We start from the raw sequence: 16,228 nt of genomic DNA on the forward strand, positions 1-16,228 counted from the left end.
TACTGGACTGTAGTCAAACCTGCAACAGAGCTGCTATTTTGATCTCAATAGCCTTTGGCTTTTGTTTGTTGACATGTTTGATTCTGGTAACTGAAATACAGCCTTCCCCAACCTGGTGCCCTCCAGATGTTTTGGACTGCTAATTCTACAATCCTGACCATTGGCCATGCATAGGGTTGTGCCCTTAACCATTCTTTTTGTAAAAGTGCATAAAAAGCAGACTAGTCATCTCTTTGTTACATCTCTATTCTTGTTGGATATTCCATTGTGAACAATTGCAATGCTTAGCTTATTACTTGTTTTATTTCCCCTTAACGTTTCAGCAACAAAATAATTAACAGTTTTCAGTTCCAGCACATCATAAGCCATAAGGGGAAAGCTGAGTATCTCTCATAAACTTAGGAGATGAAAATATTCCAGTATTGTTCTTACCATATTCAATTAGCACAAAATGCTTAGCATATAAATTACTGTAGCAATTTAATGCTCCAAGGAAAGATTGGCTGTATGTTACATTCTGCAGTATATTTCTTCTATCCCCTCGAAAGTTACACCCTTGCTGGAAACCTTTAAAAGGAGCCTTTAAAAGGCTCATTTTAGAAGACTCCACTACTGATTTTTTTGTTGTTGCAGGTGTGTAGCTTTTATATCTTCAGAGTTCCTTGTTATTACCCTTTAAGAAAATGACACCTTGCTAAAAAAAATAATACTGTAGTGTAGCACAGCATGGTGTTTAGAAGGCAAAGGTAGAGAAGAGCTGGTAACTATTGAAAGAATTTAATGAAAAAAGCAGTAGCTGTCTACATTCATATAGAGTGTCATTTGAACAGCAGGGATCTTGAAAGCATACAATTTCCTTGAGTTTATGGCTATTTCTGTTCAGCCACATTCAAGAAACCAGGGTGGCGGGTGGGGGATAGCCCACCACATTTTAGAACTTTTTGTCAGGCCTAGAAACATATTCTGGCTCAAACCAGTCAAGATAGTGAATGAAATTCCTCTTTACCCTGGATCAATGATCTTGGGTAATTTTTCCTCAAAGTGTCAAGATTGTCACTCTTTTGTCAATAATAGGTGTTAAACTGTTCAGCACTACGGTTTTTAAAACGTCTATAATTTACAACTGATTTGAACTTTTATTATTTCTAGCTATTCTTTGTGGCACTTCTTCTTTGCTCCTGCTACAGGTTTCCCTACAATGCAGAGAACAGCCTTTCCAGCAGCCACAAGGGAATTACATCTCCTTGTTCCCTGTGCTGTAACTGAGAACCACAACCTGGAAAATACCGTCAAGTTCTTAAGGAGCTATTAATATGTACTTTTGCAGCTGACGTTTTGGATATCTTATGAAAAATGATGTAACATCATTTTCAAGAGACCAAACCATGTGTCTGCTTGGACTGGTGGCTAAAGTGGAGAGGAGGAGGATTATGTACACTGCCTTGGGTTCCTTGCAGGAAAAAAGGCAGGATATAAATGCAATAATAAAAAAAATAAAAAAAATAAGGTTTCCAATGTGGATCGTGTTATGAAACTGTAAAAGAAGAGAGAACTGAGGTAGTCTCCACAGAGGCCTCCTGAAATCAAGTGGAAATTGTATTAAAATAGTGTTTCCATGTAGCACTTAATACAGTGTTGTGAGAAATTCTTAATCATATGGCCAAGAACTCCAATCATATGGTCATCCTTCCATAATGTTGACTCAGAAATAATATTAACACAGAAGAAGCTATTCTATCCAGAGCAGGAAATTTCTAACTAAAAGCACAATGGCTCTGAAAAGAATTCAATGCATTTTACATATCCATACAGGACAGGACAGCACTGTAATTACTTTTTATTTGGGGCATAAACCTTATCACGTAAATCTGAAAAACAAAACAAAAATCCCACTAGAATACAACATTGGCAACAATGTTGTCTGGGTTATCTATAAGAAGTGAGTAAATGAAGGATGACTAATGCTGAAATCTTATACAAATTTAACTAGAAGTGGTCCCTACTGAACTCAATAGGATTTAATTAACACTAGAAATGCATAGGACTGTATTATCAATGACAAATGTGGACGCAACCTCACTGAAGAAAAACACAGAGAAATAATGTTTCTTACTAACGCAATACCCAAGAGGTAGCACAAATAGCTTAGTGCAAGATATATAGCCTCACATATACACAATACATATAGACACACGTACACACACCCCACAGGGATATAGATATTTAGCTTAATATTCACTATAATTATAAATGTGTTAGACCAGCCTTCTCCATCCTGGATGGGCCCAGTTTGGAGACATGGTTTTCTGTTGAAAATGGCAGTTTTATGTCAAGTTTACCACTCCCTTTAGCTCAAGTTCTCTCGAGCCCTGAATTAGTGATTATAATATACATTTCCCCATCCCCAGTCTATACCAATGGCTAGCACAAGTGGGAGAATGCATATTGTAATGAGGACAGGACACAACTTAAGTTGGACAAGATATTAGCAGGACAGAAGACCTGGGATCTTGATACAGGGCTGCTGTATTCAAAAGTAGTTCCATGTCCATTGCAATATGTCTGCCCTAATTGTCTTCCAACCCCTTTGTACTGCATTTTTATTACTACAAGCGCTAGATAAAGCTAAAAACCAAAGAGATGGTGGCATAAGCACTCCTGCTGATATTCTGGACTTCTTCATACTTAAGAGCCCTTCCATAATACCTAATCTTTTAAAGTCTGTTTTGTACCTTTATTCAACCCGTTTAAAGGTAATGTTCAGGTGCAATATTAGCTTAGGATTTGTAATGTGTCCCCACCCCCCAAATGGCACATCATTAACAGGTGTCCCCAGAGTGTTGCCTCACTGTATGTGATGGGGCTAGAAAAATACATATCTGCTATTCTTCCATGGTCTTCTCCAATTATTAGTGATTCTTTCGGTAACCTCAGCAACTTTATCACTAGCAAGTCCCCCCCCCCCCCAAGTCAATACTGAGTCTTGGCACATTAATTATTAAGGGTTCTTTTTTCTTAGCCCCTGATGCCTGGAAAAATGGTATGATGTGACCTTTAAGTCAGTAATCACAACTGATTCTATTCTACAGTATTTTTATTTACCTGGAGAAAGCCAAATGAGAGGAGAGAGCTTGACAAGGGAAAGCCCCTGGTGCACATTGTTGCTGTTATTATTACAATGACAAAATACCACTTTGAAGACTAATGTAACAGCAGCACTTTCTATACAAGTATATTACGGGCTTTAATAAAATTAAGGAGCACAAACGCAACATACCTGCCCCAGGCTGCTTCCATTGTAGACTTCTTATTAACAGGAACACAGGAGGACTCCACAACACTTGACTTGTTCAGTTTGTAACAAAAGCCACAAATTGGATCCAGCATGCAACCATTACAGTAACTGAAAGAAAGAATAGAAAAATCACTAGTGTAAGCCCAATCCTTTCAGAGTAAAACATCAGTAAAGAACTGAAGATGATCAAGCTGGTTCAAAGGACAAGTTAGTACCTTGGATACCTCATTAACATTTAGTAACTCTTGCTAAAATGAGAGCTGAGCAGGTTTTGCTGTATAGTCAATGTTCTAATCGTGTATTCAAAGTAATAGTAAACTGAGACATCCTGAAAACATAGAATTTAATTTATGTAACTTTAAAATGACCTACTCCAGTCAAAGCTGATGTTTCTAATGGTGCAATCCTGTGCATGTTTAGATATTTAAAATCCTACAGTTGCCAGAATGTCTGGCTTTAGGGATGCTTGGAGTTGTAGGACATTTTTCTGTCTAAACATGCATAAGATTGTGACTACATCCCACTATCTCACCTAGACAATTAACCATGCTGCATGCTCCCCCTGAAATAATGTTCAACTTCAGTTGGATCATGAATCTTGTTAAATGTTTAGTAAACCTGGACTATGTAAATTGTGTTAATAACATGGAGAATATCTATATAAGAATATGGTAGTGTAAGGCTTATTACTAGAGATCTACCAGACTGATTTTGCTCATTTTTGTTTTAAACTGAAGCTCGAGCAGTCTAGATAGGCAGACAATGCTGAAAGTTCAACAAAGCTCAAGCTTTAATTGCTTGAGATTTGAGCTTTGATGTCCTATGTAGCTCTGTGTTGCAAGGGAGAAAAATACAAAGGCAGTAACAGAGGGAGGATCTTGAGCTTTATGAGTCAAGCCTGCTCTCAGACTGGTGGCAGGGATAGTGGCTGAGGCGGCAGCAAATGCTTTGAGCAGAGGAGGAAAGAAGTGCCCCTAGGAAAAGGAGTTTTAAAATGTGGGAGAAGAGAGAAAGAGTTGGGCTTCAGGCCTGAGGGGAAGAAGTGAATGTCATTCAGCACCAACAGTTGTGGGAAACTGAGGGCCAAACGTCTTTGGTTGCATTAAAGGAACGTAACCTCTATACAGCTTCTGAAGGACTGACATAGCAGGAGTCAAGCAACAGTATGTTTCACCCTCAGACTACTAGCGCCCATGGTGACATGGGCTTTAAACTAGTGTTTAAATGAATGTTTTAACAACAATGAGGATTGAATTTCCCACGGACATGAACATTTTGTATATTCATGAGGCCAGACCTTTTGGGATGGGATTGATTTCTGTCAGTAGGTGTTTAAAGTTGGTTTGAGGACAGACCACTTATGCTTTTACTTCAGGGATCAAGGTAAAAGGCGTAATTTGGACCAACTGGAACCAGTTTATTTTAATTTCCCATAACTGTTCTTTTATTTGAGGTCCCCTTTTTGGTTCTAAGTCATTGAACAGATCCTTCACCGTGTGTAAGCGCTACATCTCCCAGTCCTGCAACTGTGGAAATTTATCGGCATTAAAAAAAAGCATCAGTGATGAAGGATATGGTATTAATTCCAACCCCTATTTTTTCATGCCTCAAGTGTACCAGTCAAGAAAGGATTAACTGAAAGTGAAGATACATTAACTTTCCTGTTTTATGGAACAGTGTGCTCCTTATGTCCTCATCCATTTGAACCCATGTTTTGTTGAGCTATACAGATTTGAAATGCTTTGAAGAATGAGCTTAACTTAAATAAACCAGTCCCGTTTCAGATGTCTCTCAGAATAGGGAATGATGATTAAGCTATGGTTTTTTATCATCATGAATAAAACAAATGACAATTTTTTGCCATTTCCTCAATACATTGTCTGAAATGGTGACTGGCAGTGTTTGGAATAAGTAAGTCACTTTCAGTAAAATTGCCATTTTTATTGCTGCAAGCTTACCAAACCAAGTTATCCCTAGCTACTTCCAGGTTTTTAATTTGGTTTTGTTTTATCAATAGGAAGTACTTCAGTTTAATTATTTTGTGCAAGTCGCTTGTTATCTAGACTCCCAGATATTTAATCTTTTCAAAGCTGGTAGATATATATCAGTAACTGCTTCCAAGGTATTTCTTGTGGTTGCTCACTTATTCAAACACTGGGATCTGGTGATTTTTTGGGAATCCCCATGGTGGAATTTGTATCCATCTTCCTTTCAGTTCTCAAGTTTAAATCTCCAGTTTCTGTAGTACTTCTTTTAAAAAATTCAGCTGATCTTTATTTGGCCCATAAACAAAAGCCACTGTTAGTTTTTAACCTTCTATTGATCCTTTAATGAAAATAAACCAACCACAGTGAGTCTGTAACTAGAAAGTTAAATTTCCCCCTAATAATCTTGCCAATCTCCTTCATTCGGAGGAGCCCTTTGCTTGAAATTGATCCCAAGAACCTGGAAATTATTTGAGTCTTATTCTTGGCTGCATGTGTCTTCTGTAGGAACGTGATACCTGGATTCTTTTTAAAAAGATGCTTTAGATTCTCCTTCTCTTAATGGGAGTCCCCAGACCCCCTACATCAAAATAAAATACTTTTAACTCTGATATTCCCTTCCTTTAATTAGAAAGTGACACCCAGGAAGAACTATTATATAACTCTGTCCAATTAATGTTGCCACTGCTAAGGACATTATAATGCTTGCTGGGTGAACTGAAACTGTCAAGAAAAAAATTACAACTGTCTTGTCTGTTGCAGACATACAAAACAAATATAGCTAAACCTGATATCCCAGGACAAATACTCATCCCCAGACCAACAACCCTAGATGGGAGTGACGTTATACCTAGAATATTATGAGGAAAAATGATTGGTCCCCTCCCCCCACCCTGTATGCAAATGTACACATATTTAACCTAAAACATAATATATAGCACAACTAGAATATTTGAGAACTGATAGAAAATCCCTGGAGAAAATTTGACATCACCCTTGACAGAGGATTAGGATTAAACATTCGCTCCATCGTTCTTACTCAATCTGTGGTTTTATTTAGTTCCAGTCTTCAGTTGTCAATAAAGCTCTTTGTCACTGCATTCTTCATTGATAGCTTCTCTTCCACACTGGGGTTTCCTCCCCATTTCTCTCCTAGGCTCAAAATCATGTGTATGCTGTTGCCGGCTTTACTGGTTTTATTATGTGAATTTTATTGTTGTGATGCTTTTGTTGTTTTTATTACTGTGTTGATTTTTATTATTGCTCCTGTCCTGAAAGGTGGCCAGGAAATGTTTTAAATAAATAAATAAAATATGAGGAATTGACAGGCTTCCCAGTGTGATGAAGTAAGTTTGATGGTGATATCCAGTTTAATGATGAATTTAACTGGATGTCCCATCTCTAATTTAAGCCTGCAGATCTAAGCCACTCAGTACAGTATTTAAATGCCTTCCGACATTGAAGCACATCAGGGCACAACTCCTAAAACACTTGTTTAACACAATACTTGTTTGATAGTTTTAACTTTGTTTTTGCTTTTTTCTGCACAACGCACAATAAAACTCACATAATAAAAAAACACAATACAGTCCATTGTGGCACTTGCCATTTATGCAATCCCATTACATTATTGGGAAGCTTCATTTGTGTTCCCAAGGGTATGATAGTAGCAGATAATTCCTGCCTCAGGCCCTTTATCTAGCCTGCGATTTTGGCCACTGGTTCCTTACTGCCTTTGTTGTTTCACAGCAATTTTGGTCCCATTTTTGGGCCCTTGTTGTCCTCCACTACTGTGCTTTTTGAGCTTCAGCTATTTTTAAGCTCCAGAGTATGTAGAAAATCTCCCATCCAAAATCGCTGTGGTTCGAGGAAGCATTACCTATTCTCCTTACCTCTCAAACAGTAATTTTAGTTAGTTATCATGCTAGAGGAAGTTATCATTTGCATCAGGGGGCGGAGCATCGGGTTAATCCACAATATCAGTATCAGAACAATGAAGACATCACCTCCACAACTAACATTGCATTTAGACCTAGTGAGCTTCAACCAGTCCATACCACTGTATTTGTTTGTTACAATTATACCCCAGCATTCCATAAAATTAGCCAAAGAGGTCAACAGTAAATTACAATACATAATTAACACCACAAATCTTCTATGCTTCTGAGGGTTAAAAAATCAGCATTATTTTAATTACATGTTCAATAGGCTGGTATTATATTCTCTCTCTCTCTCTCTCTCTCTCTCACACACACACACACACACACACTATGCGATATTTACAAACATTTGTTGATTAAATTCATTTTTCTTTTCCCACACAGTAGAGCATGTTGCAATTTCTTTTCATTCTCACTGCTTTTCAAGCTCACTCTAATTTGGATTAAATGATTTCCTGCATTAAGAAATGGCTGGGCTCTTGCTTCTGTAAAGTGGTCCAACTAGATAATATGAACCTCTCCTTTGATCCCCATGAATACAGCAGTGTCTGTTGCCTACTGTGGAAAGGGGGCCAGTCCCTGGACATTCATCAATATTTCCCCCCAAAGCTGGAGCTATATGCAAATACAACGTTCTTGACTACAGAGTCTAATGCTTTTCAATGTCAAACACACACACAAACAAAAGCCTAATCTGAAAGATAAATATTCATTACATAGTGGTGAATATTTCCTCTTTCAAACTTCCCAGGGGAAAATAGATGAGAAAAATAAATGTACAATTACCAATTACAGACAGGAAAGAATGAGGACACTATTCTATTAGAGGTTCATTAAAGTTGAGCAATTATCATGAAGGCAGGCTTGGTCAACAATGAAAAAAGTGTGCAAAAGACTTCAAAAGAAAGAAAACGAACACACATTTTTATATTATTATTATTATTATTATTATTATTATTATTATTATTATTATTTTGCTTATGAGAGTAATCTTATGCATGTTTAAGAAAGAAAAAATCCCACAATTCCCAGTATGCTTCAGCCAGTTATGCTAGCTAGGGAATGATGGGTTATAGGATTTTTTCTAAACATTCAAAAGCATGCAGCCCAAATTAACATATTTATTTATTGCATTTCTATACTGCCCAATATACTGAAGTATCTCAGAAGTTACCCTAAAACCCAGCAAAATTTACTAATTTTTATATAATTGTGATGAAAATGACACATTTCAGAAGTTATTGATGCCATAGCCAGTAAGACTTTGAACTTGCATCTACTATTGGCACTCTAGCCCTTCCAGTGTTTCACCACTATTGCAAACCATCTGTACTGTGCAAGAAACCTGCCAGTAAGAGTGGTAATTAAGACAAACTTTGGCACATAATAAAAAAGGCAAGATTCTCTTTCAGAAGAATAGCCAGTTCACATTCTGCTAAGCAGTGTTCTGGCCAAGACGAGCTGCTCCATGTACACATAAATAAATGGAGTACCAGAGTATTTTAGCTATAAAGAAATATACAGTGGTGGCCAAAATTGTGGACATTTTTTGAAATGTTCATGTTTTGCAACTTTGTATGCTTATAGAAAACGTTCTGTTTCAGGAAATTCAAATGTTTATATATCAATTGAAAGACCTGATTCACGTAATACAACAATCCTGCTTCTTTTCCTGGGTGTACAATCAACTCTTTTCTTTGTTGTCATTGCTCTATTTATGATGTACGTACGTGCACTTTTAATTTGAGAAATACTTCAAATATTCACACAATCTCCAACTGCGCTTCAGTTACAGAACAAACAGCAAAACTGACTTTCCCCAACTTGAAACATGATGTATCGCACCTACTGCCATGTGATTGGTCCCCAGAACAAAGACTGTGATTGGCCAGTAGGGTTTGTGATTCCAATCCGCTTCTTCACTCAATCACACCTATTTCTTTTTAGACTAAAGTAAGCATAACTTTTTTTGTACTGCAGATATTTGCATTCTGTTTTTTTGTTTTGAATCCAGTATTAAATTCTCTTTCAATTGATATATAAACATTTGAATTTCGTGAAACAGCACATTTACTATAAGCATGCAAAGTTGCAAAACATAAACATTTCAAAAAGTATCCACAATTTTGGCCACCACCGTAGTCCTATCAATATCAACATATGCCTTCTGTGCATGTTACCTTAGTGTGTCATGTATGTGATCTCTACATTTCACAAAACTGACTCTGTGAGATAAAATTCAAACCACATATCATGTCATGTACTCATTAGATGCCTCTGGCAATATAATACCTTAGCCTCAGAGTAAGTATAAGACAAGTTATAACATTTAACAGTGAAATTCAATTAGAGATGTTTATGCTGATATTTTTTAGTTCTCAATGAAAACATCTCCCTATCTACTTTCTCCACAGCTTGCATAATTTTGTGCACTTTTATCATGTCTTCCCTTACTCACCCTTTTTCTAAGCTAAACAGCCCCAAATGTTGCAATCTTTCCTCATAGGAAAGCCCTTGATTCCAGTCCTTTCACATACATATTTTTTGTTAAAAGTTCTACAATTTCACATTTGACTTGGATTAACTCCATCTGGCCCCAAGTGATTTATTAACTCTCAGCTTGTCAATATGGTTGAGAACTTCATCTTTTGTCAGCACTATTTGTCTCATTTCCTCAGACTCTATTCCTGAAAACATCAGTTCAGGCACAGATCTCTATCCTACATCTTCTGCAGTGAGGACAGATGGAAAGAATTAATTTAGCTTCTCTGCAATTTCCTTATCGTCTTTTAGCACTCCTTTAACTCTGTTGTCATACAACAGTCCCTAACTGGTTTCCTCCCTCTGATATATTTAAATAATTCTTTATCGTTGGCCTTGGTATTATTAGCTATATGCTCATCAGAATGCTTGTTTACATCTCTTATTGTCTGCTTGCATCTCCTTTGTGCAAGTTTGTGCTCCCTTTCGCTCTCCTCATTTGGACACGACTTCCATTTTCTGAAGGAAGCCGCCTTCTCTGTAAGAGCTTCCTTAACGCTGCTTGTTAACCATGCTGGTGACTTCTTGGACTAAGTTCTACTTTCCTAACCTATGGCATGCATTCTAGCTGAGCTTCTGTTATTGTGTTTTTGAGTAACCTCCAAGCATTTTGAGGGCCAACCAGAAGTGGCCATTGCACAATAGCAAACCAGTGGCCAAAACGAGAGGAAGCCCACAACATGTCATAAATACAATAGCATCCAGCCCAGTCTTTGAAGGTAGACAAATTTTCAGAAAGAAAGTGAAACAAAAAAGCTGGGAAGCTAGACATTCTAGAGCACGACTTATCAGTCGGGCGAAAATGATGTGACAACTGTAGACCAGAAATAGGAAACAAAGATGAAGGCTGCATTAATGCAACAGACAAAACCAGGCAGGGGAACAGGTAAATAATCTTCAGGATACAGTCCTTCCAAAAATGGAGAATAGCAGGGGATTGAGTGATGTGTTCATTTAACTGCTATATAATTTTCCACTATGAAGATTTTTTAAAATATGTTGAGCCACATCAATTAAAATTATATTCACATCAACTTGACTTCACATGTTTCATTTCTGCACATGTCAGATATAGCCTGTCAGTAGTAGGTGGCACTAGACATGTATGAAGAAAGTAAAACTAACAGACAAAAAGAAATTACCATTTAGCAAGTCACTGGTCTGGACAGTACACAACCGAGAGTTCTTTATGAAATCGTTGATAAAAGATATATAATTTGTTACTAAAACCAGCTTCAGTATTGGATGATTGGAAAGCAGCCAGCTTCAGTACTGGATGATTGAAAAATAGCCAACATTAATATCAATCTTTACAAATAGATGTAGGGAAAGCACAGAAATCACAGGCCTGTTACCATAATGGATATCTTGAGTAAATTGTTGGAAAGCAAATTACAGCCAGAATTATTACACAAGAATAAACTGAGGAAGAACAAAACCATGGTTGCTGCAAAGGGAAATCCTGCCTCAACCTTTTACAACACTTTGTGTCAATAAATATGTAGGTAGAGATGATTCAGTACACTTGGGACTTTCAAAAAGCTTTTGACAAAGTCCACCACCAAAGTGGGATACCTACATTATTGATTTCATAATATAGAACATAATATGATCTATAACTCCCAATCCCAGAGCAGCCTAAAGCTGGGTTGCATATTCCAGATTCAGTCATACACACACGCAATCTTTCTCCCCCTCCTCAAACACATTGTACTTCTATTGTACCATGACCAAGAAGGCCCTATCCTGTTTGCTCACCCACCACTCCTCAGATGGTGGAGAGACATGCAGCATGGTCTTAGATGATATTTATGTACCCATCTGGCTATACAGAAAGTGATAGGTCTGTTATAAACTGTTGTACATTAGTTCGATTTCATTTGTTTTTAAACAGGAGCCTAGAACTCTTTTCCTGCATCAATTGGTAGCAACACATTTTATGCAACTGCTGCAAGACAATATTGTGTTATGTCAAACAACAATCTGCAAAAAACATTTACTCTCAGCCTAGCTGCTCACATAACAAGGTTATGTAAAAATACACATAACTAGGATTTCATCACACTTCTAGGAGCAGGGATCCATCTGTTAAAGGAAAATTCTCAAAATACTTAAAAGCCTTTTAAGATATAATTTACAATGGCACTTCAAGAAAAGTACAAGCTTCAGACTCAGAACAACTGAGTGTTCTATTTATAGATGTTTCATTTTTCATGACAAATAAGAGGGTTCTCCTTAAACATTGAGTTATGAGTTGCTTCCTGGAGTACTTGGTTGCACACACTATTTTTTGCATAATACTAGGTCAAAATGACCAACAGCAGGGGAGAGGGGGGCAATTCCTAACTGTTAAGGACACATCAGGGAGATTGGACATGTTATTCAGTCATACAGGCAGCATGCTTCACCTCACTTTTTTTCCTGCTTCAGCTTATTTTATTTTCCCACCTAGAACCACGACAGTTGGGTTATTAAAAATCATGTTAGGAACAAGTACATCTGGTCACTTATACTGTAAGTACCTATGAAGGATTAACTGTGGCAAAGATAACTGAAGAAAAAACATTCCTCAGATTAAGACATTGTTCCAGGCAATGAGCCAAGTGGCAAATGTTACATTATGAACAGCATTTGCTTAAATATATAAATCTCAGATTTTTGCAAGCAAAGTAACAGACATCCATCCATTTAATGCCAAACCAATGTGCCCTGCAGTTTTCATTGAATGAAAACAGTAAACAATATTTAGAAGAACTTGCATATTTACATGCTTTGTTCACAATCCCAAATATATACGTTAATAATTACCACTGAGGGCCCTGTTCAGGTAAAATGCTAAGCTGTGGTGGTTAAGGATTTTGAACTAAACATTATGACGTGTCGTGTGAACCATTCTCAACCATGGTGGCTACATAACATCGGTTTAAACACACTCACTAATCGTTTGCTGCAAAAGGGTTAGCAGCCTCACCATGGCTTAGCGGGTCATCTGAACAGGCCCATTAAAAATGCAGTTTTCTCAAGTGCAAACTGTAGTCACCTGCAGGCATTCAAACGTAACTAGCAAGTCACAAATGTCACTTGCTCAGCCAGCCGCCGCCTCTGCTACACTCAACTATCAAGACCAACAAGATTTACCTAGGACCTCCGGCACACAGTCTTACCTTTCTGCCCACAAGGCAAATCAAACTCTACCCATGCTGTATTGTGAATTCAAAAGTGTCATACAAAGCCCTGATCACAGCGTGGACAGGATTTGGCACATAAACCAGCAGACGAGGGGTTATGCTGCTGCTTAGTTTGTTTGTTTGTTTATTTATTTATGCTGCTGCTTAGTTTACCAACTTTCTTCCCCAAGGCCTAGATACCTGGGCCCAGAATACATGCAGAAGTGTTATCTTCCACATGAGTCATTCCTTGCTCCAATCTCCCTCTCTTCAAGAATTAAATTCTAGTACTGCTAGCAGTAGGACCTTCTCAATGCTGGTTCTGTAGCTTTGGAACTCCATCCCCTTAGAGACCTGCCATGCCACTACCCTATTTTGCTTTTGCTTTCTTGTTTGGGTTAAGTTTTATGATTTCTAGATTTAAATTGTAAATTGTTTTTATTTCCAATAATAATAATAATAATAATAATAATAATAATAATAATAATAATAATAATATATTTATTTATTACCCGCTTCTCCCTCTGGATCGAGGTGAGGAACAACATGGAACACAAAATATTATAATATAGTACATATTTGAAGCCCTTTGTCATCCTATGAGCATTTGTGGTATTAGGCATGGATCAAGTGTATTCATCTATTCAGTGCTTGCCTGATCTGCAACAGGTTATCATTTTTTTCTTAAGATTTTTAAGAGAAAGGCATTCCAAAACATCAACATTCAATTAATTACTGAAAAGGCTCCTTTAACCATGCTGTGACTGAGTAAAATAAAATGTATTCCATATTCTATATTCTATTGCTAAAATGACAGATGCCTGGATGCTTTGTGTTGAAAGATGTCCTGCTACCCTTCAGGGCATTAAATTAAATTAGGAGATTTAATAGAGAGAGAAACATGCTAAAGAAAGGTTAAATCCTAGTACCCAGGAACAGCTTTTATTGCTTTGCCAATTTCAGGATTTATTATAAGGTCATTCTTCAGTTCTACATCATGAGCTTTCCAATAGAATTTTAATTACGTTCTGATTAGAGAAGGGGGGGAAATGGTCTGAACATGAACATGTGGTTCATTTAGGATTAGGTTCAAACCATTGCATGGAAACCCACAAACACTTATTGATGAGCTATAAAAATGATTAAAAGGATAGTAATTGGGGCAAATGATGACTCTGAAAATCATGACCAGTTAACTGCAAATACAGGACCGGTTTGCACAGAACAGTAACCCAGGATTTTTAAACCCTTGGTCACTGTGACGTGGCTTAATTGCTTCTGTTTGGTTCTTCCTGGAAGCAGGTAAACAGGTCAGGGATGTTCTGTGTCTGGCTAGATTAGTATTATGTTCAAACCTAGAATTCTGGCTTAGCTCTCTCCCACCAAGTCAGAGTTGCAATCCAGGGATTATTGGTGTACCCATGTACACTACCAAGGTGTCATTTGAAAGTCAATAGTATCTACTCTAGACAATATGTGAATTAATTAAACCACTTGTTCCTGATGGAGAATTCTATGGTTTTCCAAGTCCTTCACAAATAAATACAGAGTTTAGGGCTCTGTATTTCACCACTGGTGAAATCAAAGCATATAAACCAGGGGTGGGGAACCTTTTTTGGTCAAAGGCGGGATCCCATTTTGTAGAAGCTCTCGGGGGTCGCATTCCAGTAGCAGGCAAAATTGGGCAACACTGACAAATTTAACCTCCCTCCAAATTCTTTGTTACCAATTTATAGTAGGAACCATGTCAACACAAAAATAAACATGAGCAGCATGTCTGCTCACAACTAAGAAGGACAAGCCTCTGCATGTCTACTCATATGTAAGCAGGACTGAATAACTCAGCAACACTTTCAAAAAGCATCCCAAATATCAAGACTCTGCATATCAATCAATCAATCAATCAATCAATCACTTTATTACAGTCCAAGACCAGCACAACATTAATCCAGCAACAACAACCATACAAAGTAGTACAGATCCTTAGTTCCCATCTCCCAGAGATTTAACAGTCCTCCAAGGTTAATAGGTTATGACGTGTCCTCATAGCCAAGTGGCAGAATTTAGCAACCTTATAAGTAACTGAGGGGTTTCTATCGGCAAGGAGAAACTTGGTATAAAATTCTTCAGTGTTACCTGGGAAGTCCTGTAGTAGAGGATGGATTAAACCTAACCAAGCCTCTGAGTAGAACGAGCAGCGTAAAATCACATGAGAGGATGTCTCTATCTCACCTGAATCACTTGGGTATAACCTTTGGGGGACTGGAATTCCTTGATATCTGCCTTTTGTGAACTTGGAAGGGAGAGCATTATAGCGAGCCCTAGTAAACGCCCATCTGTATTTATAATACGTAAGGGAGCTCAGATAGGCCGCAGGGCCACCACCCTGTATATCTTGGGGAGAGCGGTAAATATATAGGATTTGACTTAAATCATTCTGCAGTTCAATATCCCATATACGCTGCTTAACAAGGTCTTTGGCTTTTTCTAAACCTATGGTTAGTAGATGTTCTGTAGAGAGCCCATATGTGCATAGTTTCTCTTTGATAATATTCCACCATTTCATCTGGTAATTGTTTTGTAAAATTAGGGGAAGCAGCCCTGCTGGGGTCAGCTTAAGTCTAAGCCAGCCTCTGTATATCTACTCAGAAGTAAGTAGGAAAAGCCTCTGTAAGACCAGGCTCAGAACAAAGCATCACTCCGCAGCTTCCTTCCCTGGCCCCTCTGCCTAGCAGGAAAGCTCTTATCTCTGTTCAGCTGCTGGTCGGAAATAAGAGCTTTTCCTCAGTGGTAGAAGTCGTGAGGCTGGATGGGAAACCCCTGTAGGCCTTATCAGGCCCATAGGCCAGATGTTCCCCATCCCTAATGTAAGCCAATGGCAAAGTTCCTCTGTCAGAGAACAAATTATCCGCTTCAGCTGCAATCCTAAACACACATTTACCAGCGAATAAACCCGAGTACAGTGAAACTTACTTCTGAGTAAGCGTGTATAGAATTGTACTGCCCAAGGCACAAGCAGGCAGCAAAGGTAAAATGAATGAAAAGCTCACCATTAAGGAATAGGAATATCAGTACAACCCATTAGATCAATACTCAAACCAGTATATAATGAAATCCAAGTTCATTGCTCTCAATACATACAGGCAAATGTATATTTCCATTTATTTTTCATTTTAATACAATTGAGACATTACACAAAAGTATTATTAAGTACAAATGCCTTAATTTCAGTCAGTGACTGAGACTGCTATGACGACATTTGCAAGGTTAATTTTGTGAAGATGACTCAGTCACTGATGA

General features: G+C 37.8%; 1 protein-coding gene across 1 annotated transcript in view; it reads right to left on the reverse strand.

The window, feature by feature from the left end:
* SLC2A13 (solute carrier family 2 member 13) overlaps nucleotides 1–16,228 on the reverse strand; it is a 122,036-nt gene that overhangs the window by 28,243 nt on the left and 77,565 nt on the right. Inside the window, exon 7 of the mRNA XM_063134134.1 lies at nucleotides 3,278–3,403. Within this exon, the coding sequence (XP_062990204.1) occupies nucleotides 3,278–3,403 (126 nt within the window). The remainder of the gene's footprint in view (nucleotides 1–3,277; nucleotides 3,404–16,228) is intronic.

The sequence above is a fragment of the Elgaria multicarinata genome, chromosome 9 (genome assembly GCF_023053635.1).
Source record: "Elgaria multicarinata webbii isolate HBS135686 ecotype San Diego chromosome 9, rElgMul1.1.pri, whole genome shotgun sequence".
NCBI lineage: Eukaryota > Metazoa > Chordata > Lepidosauria > Squamata > Anguidae > Elgaria > Elgaria multicarinata.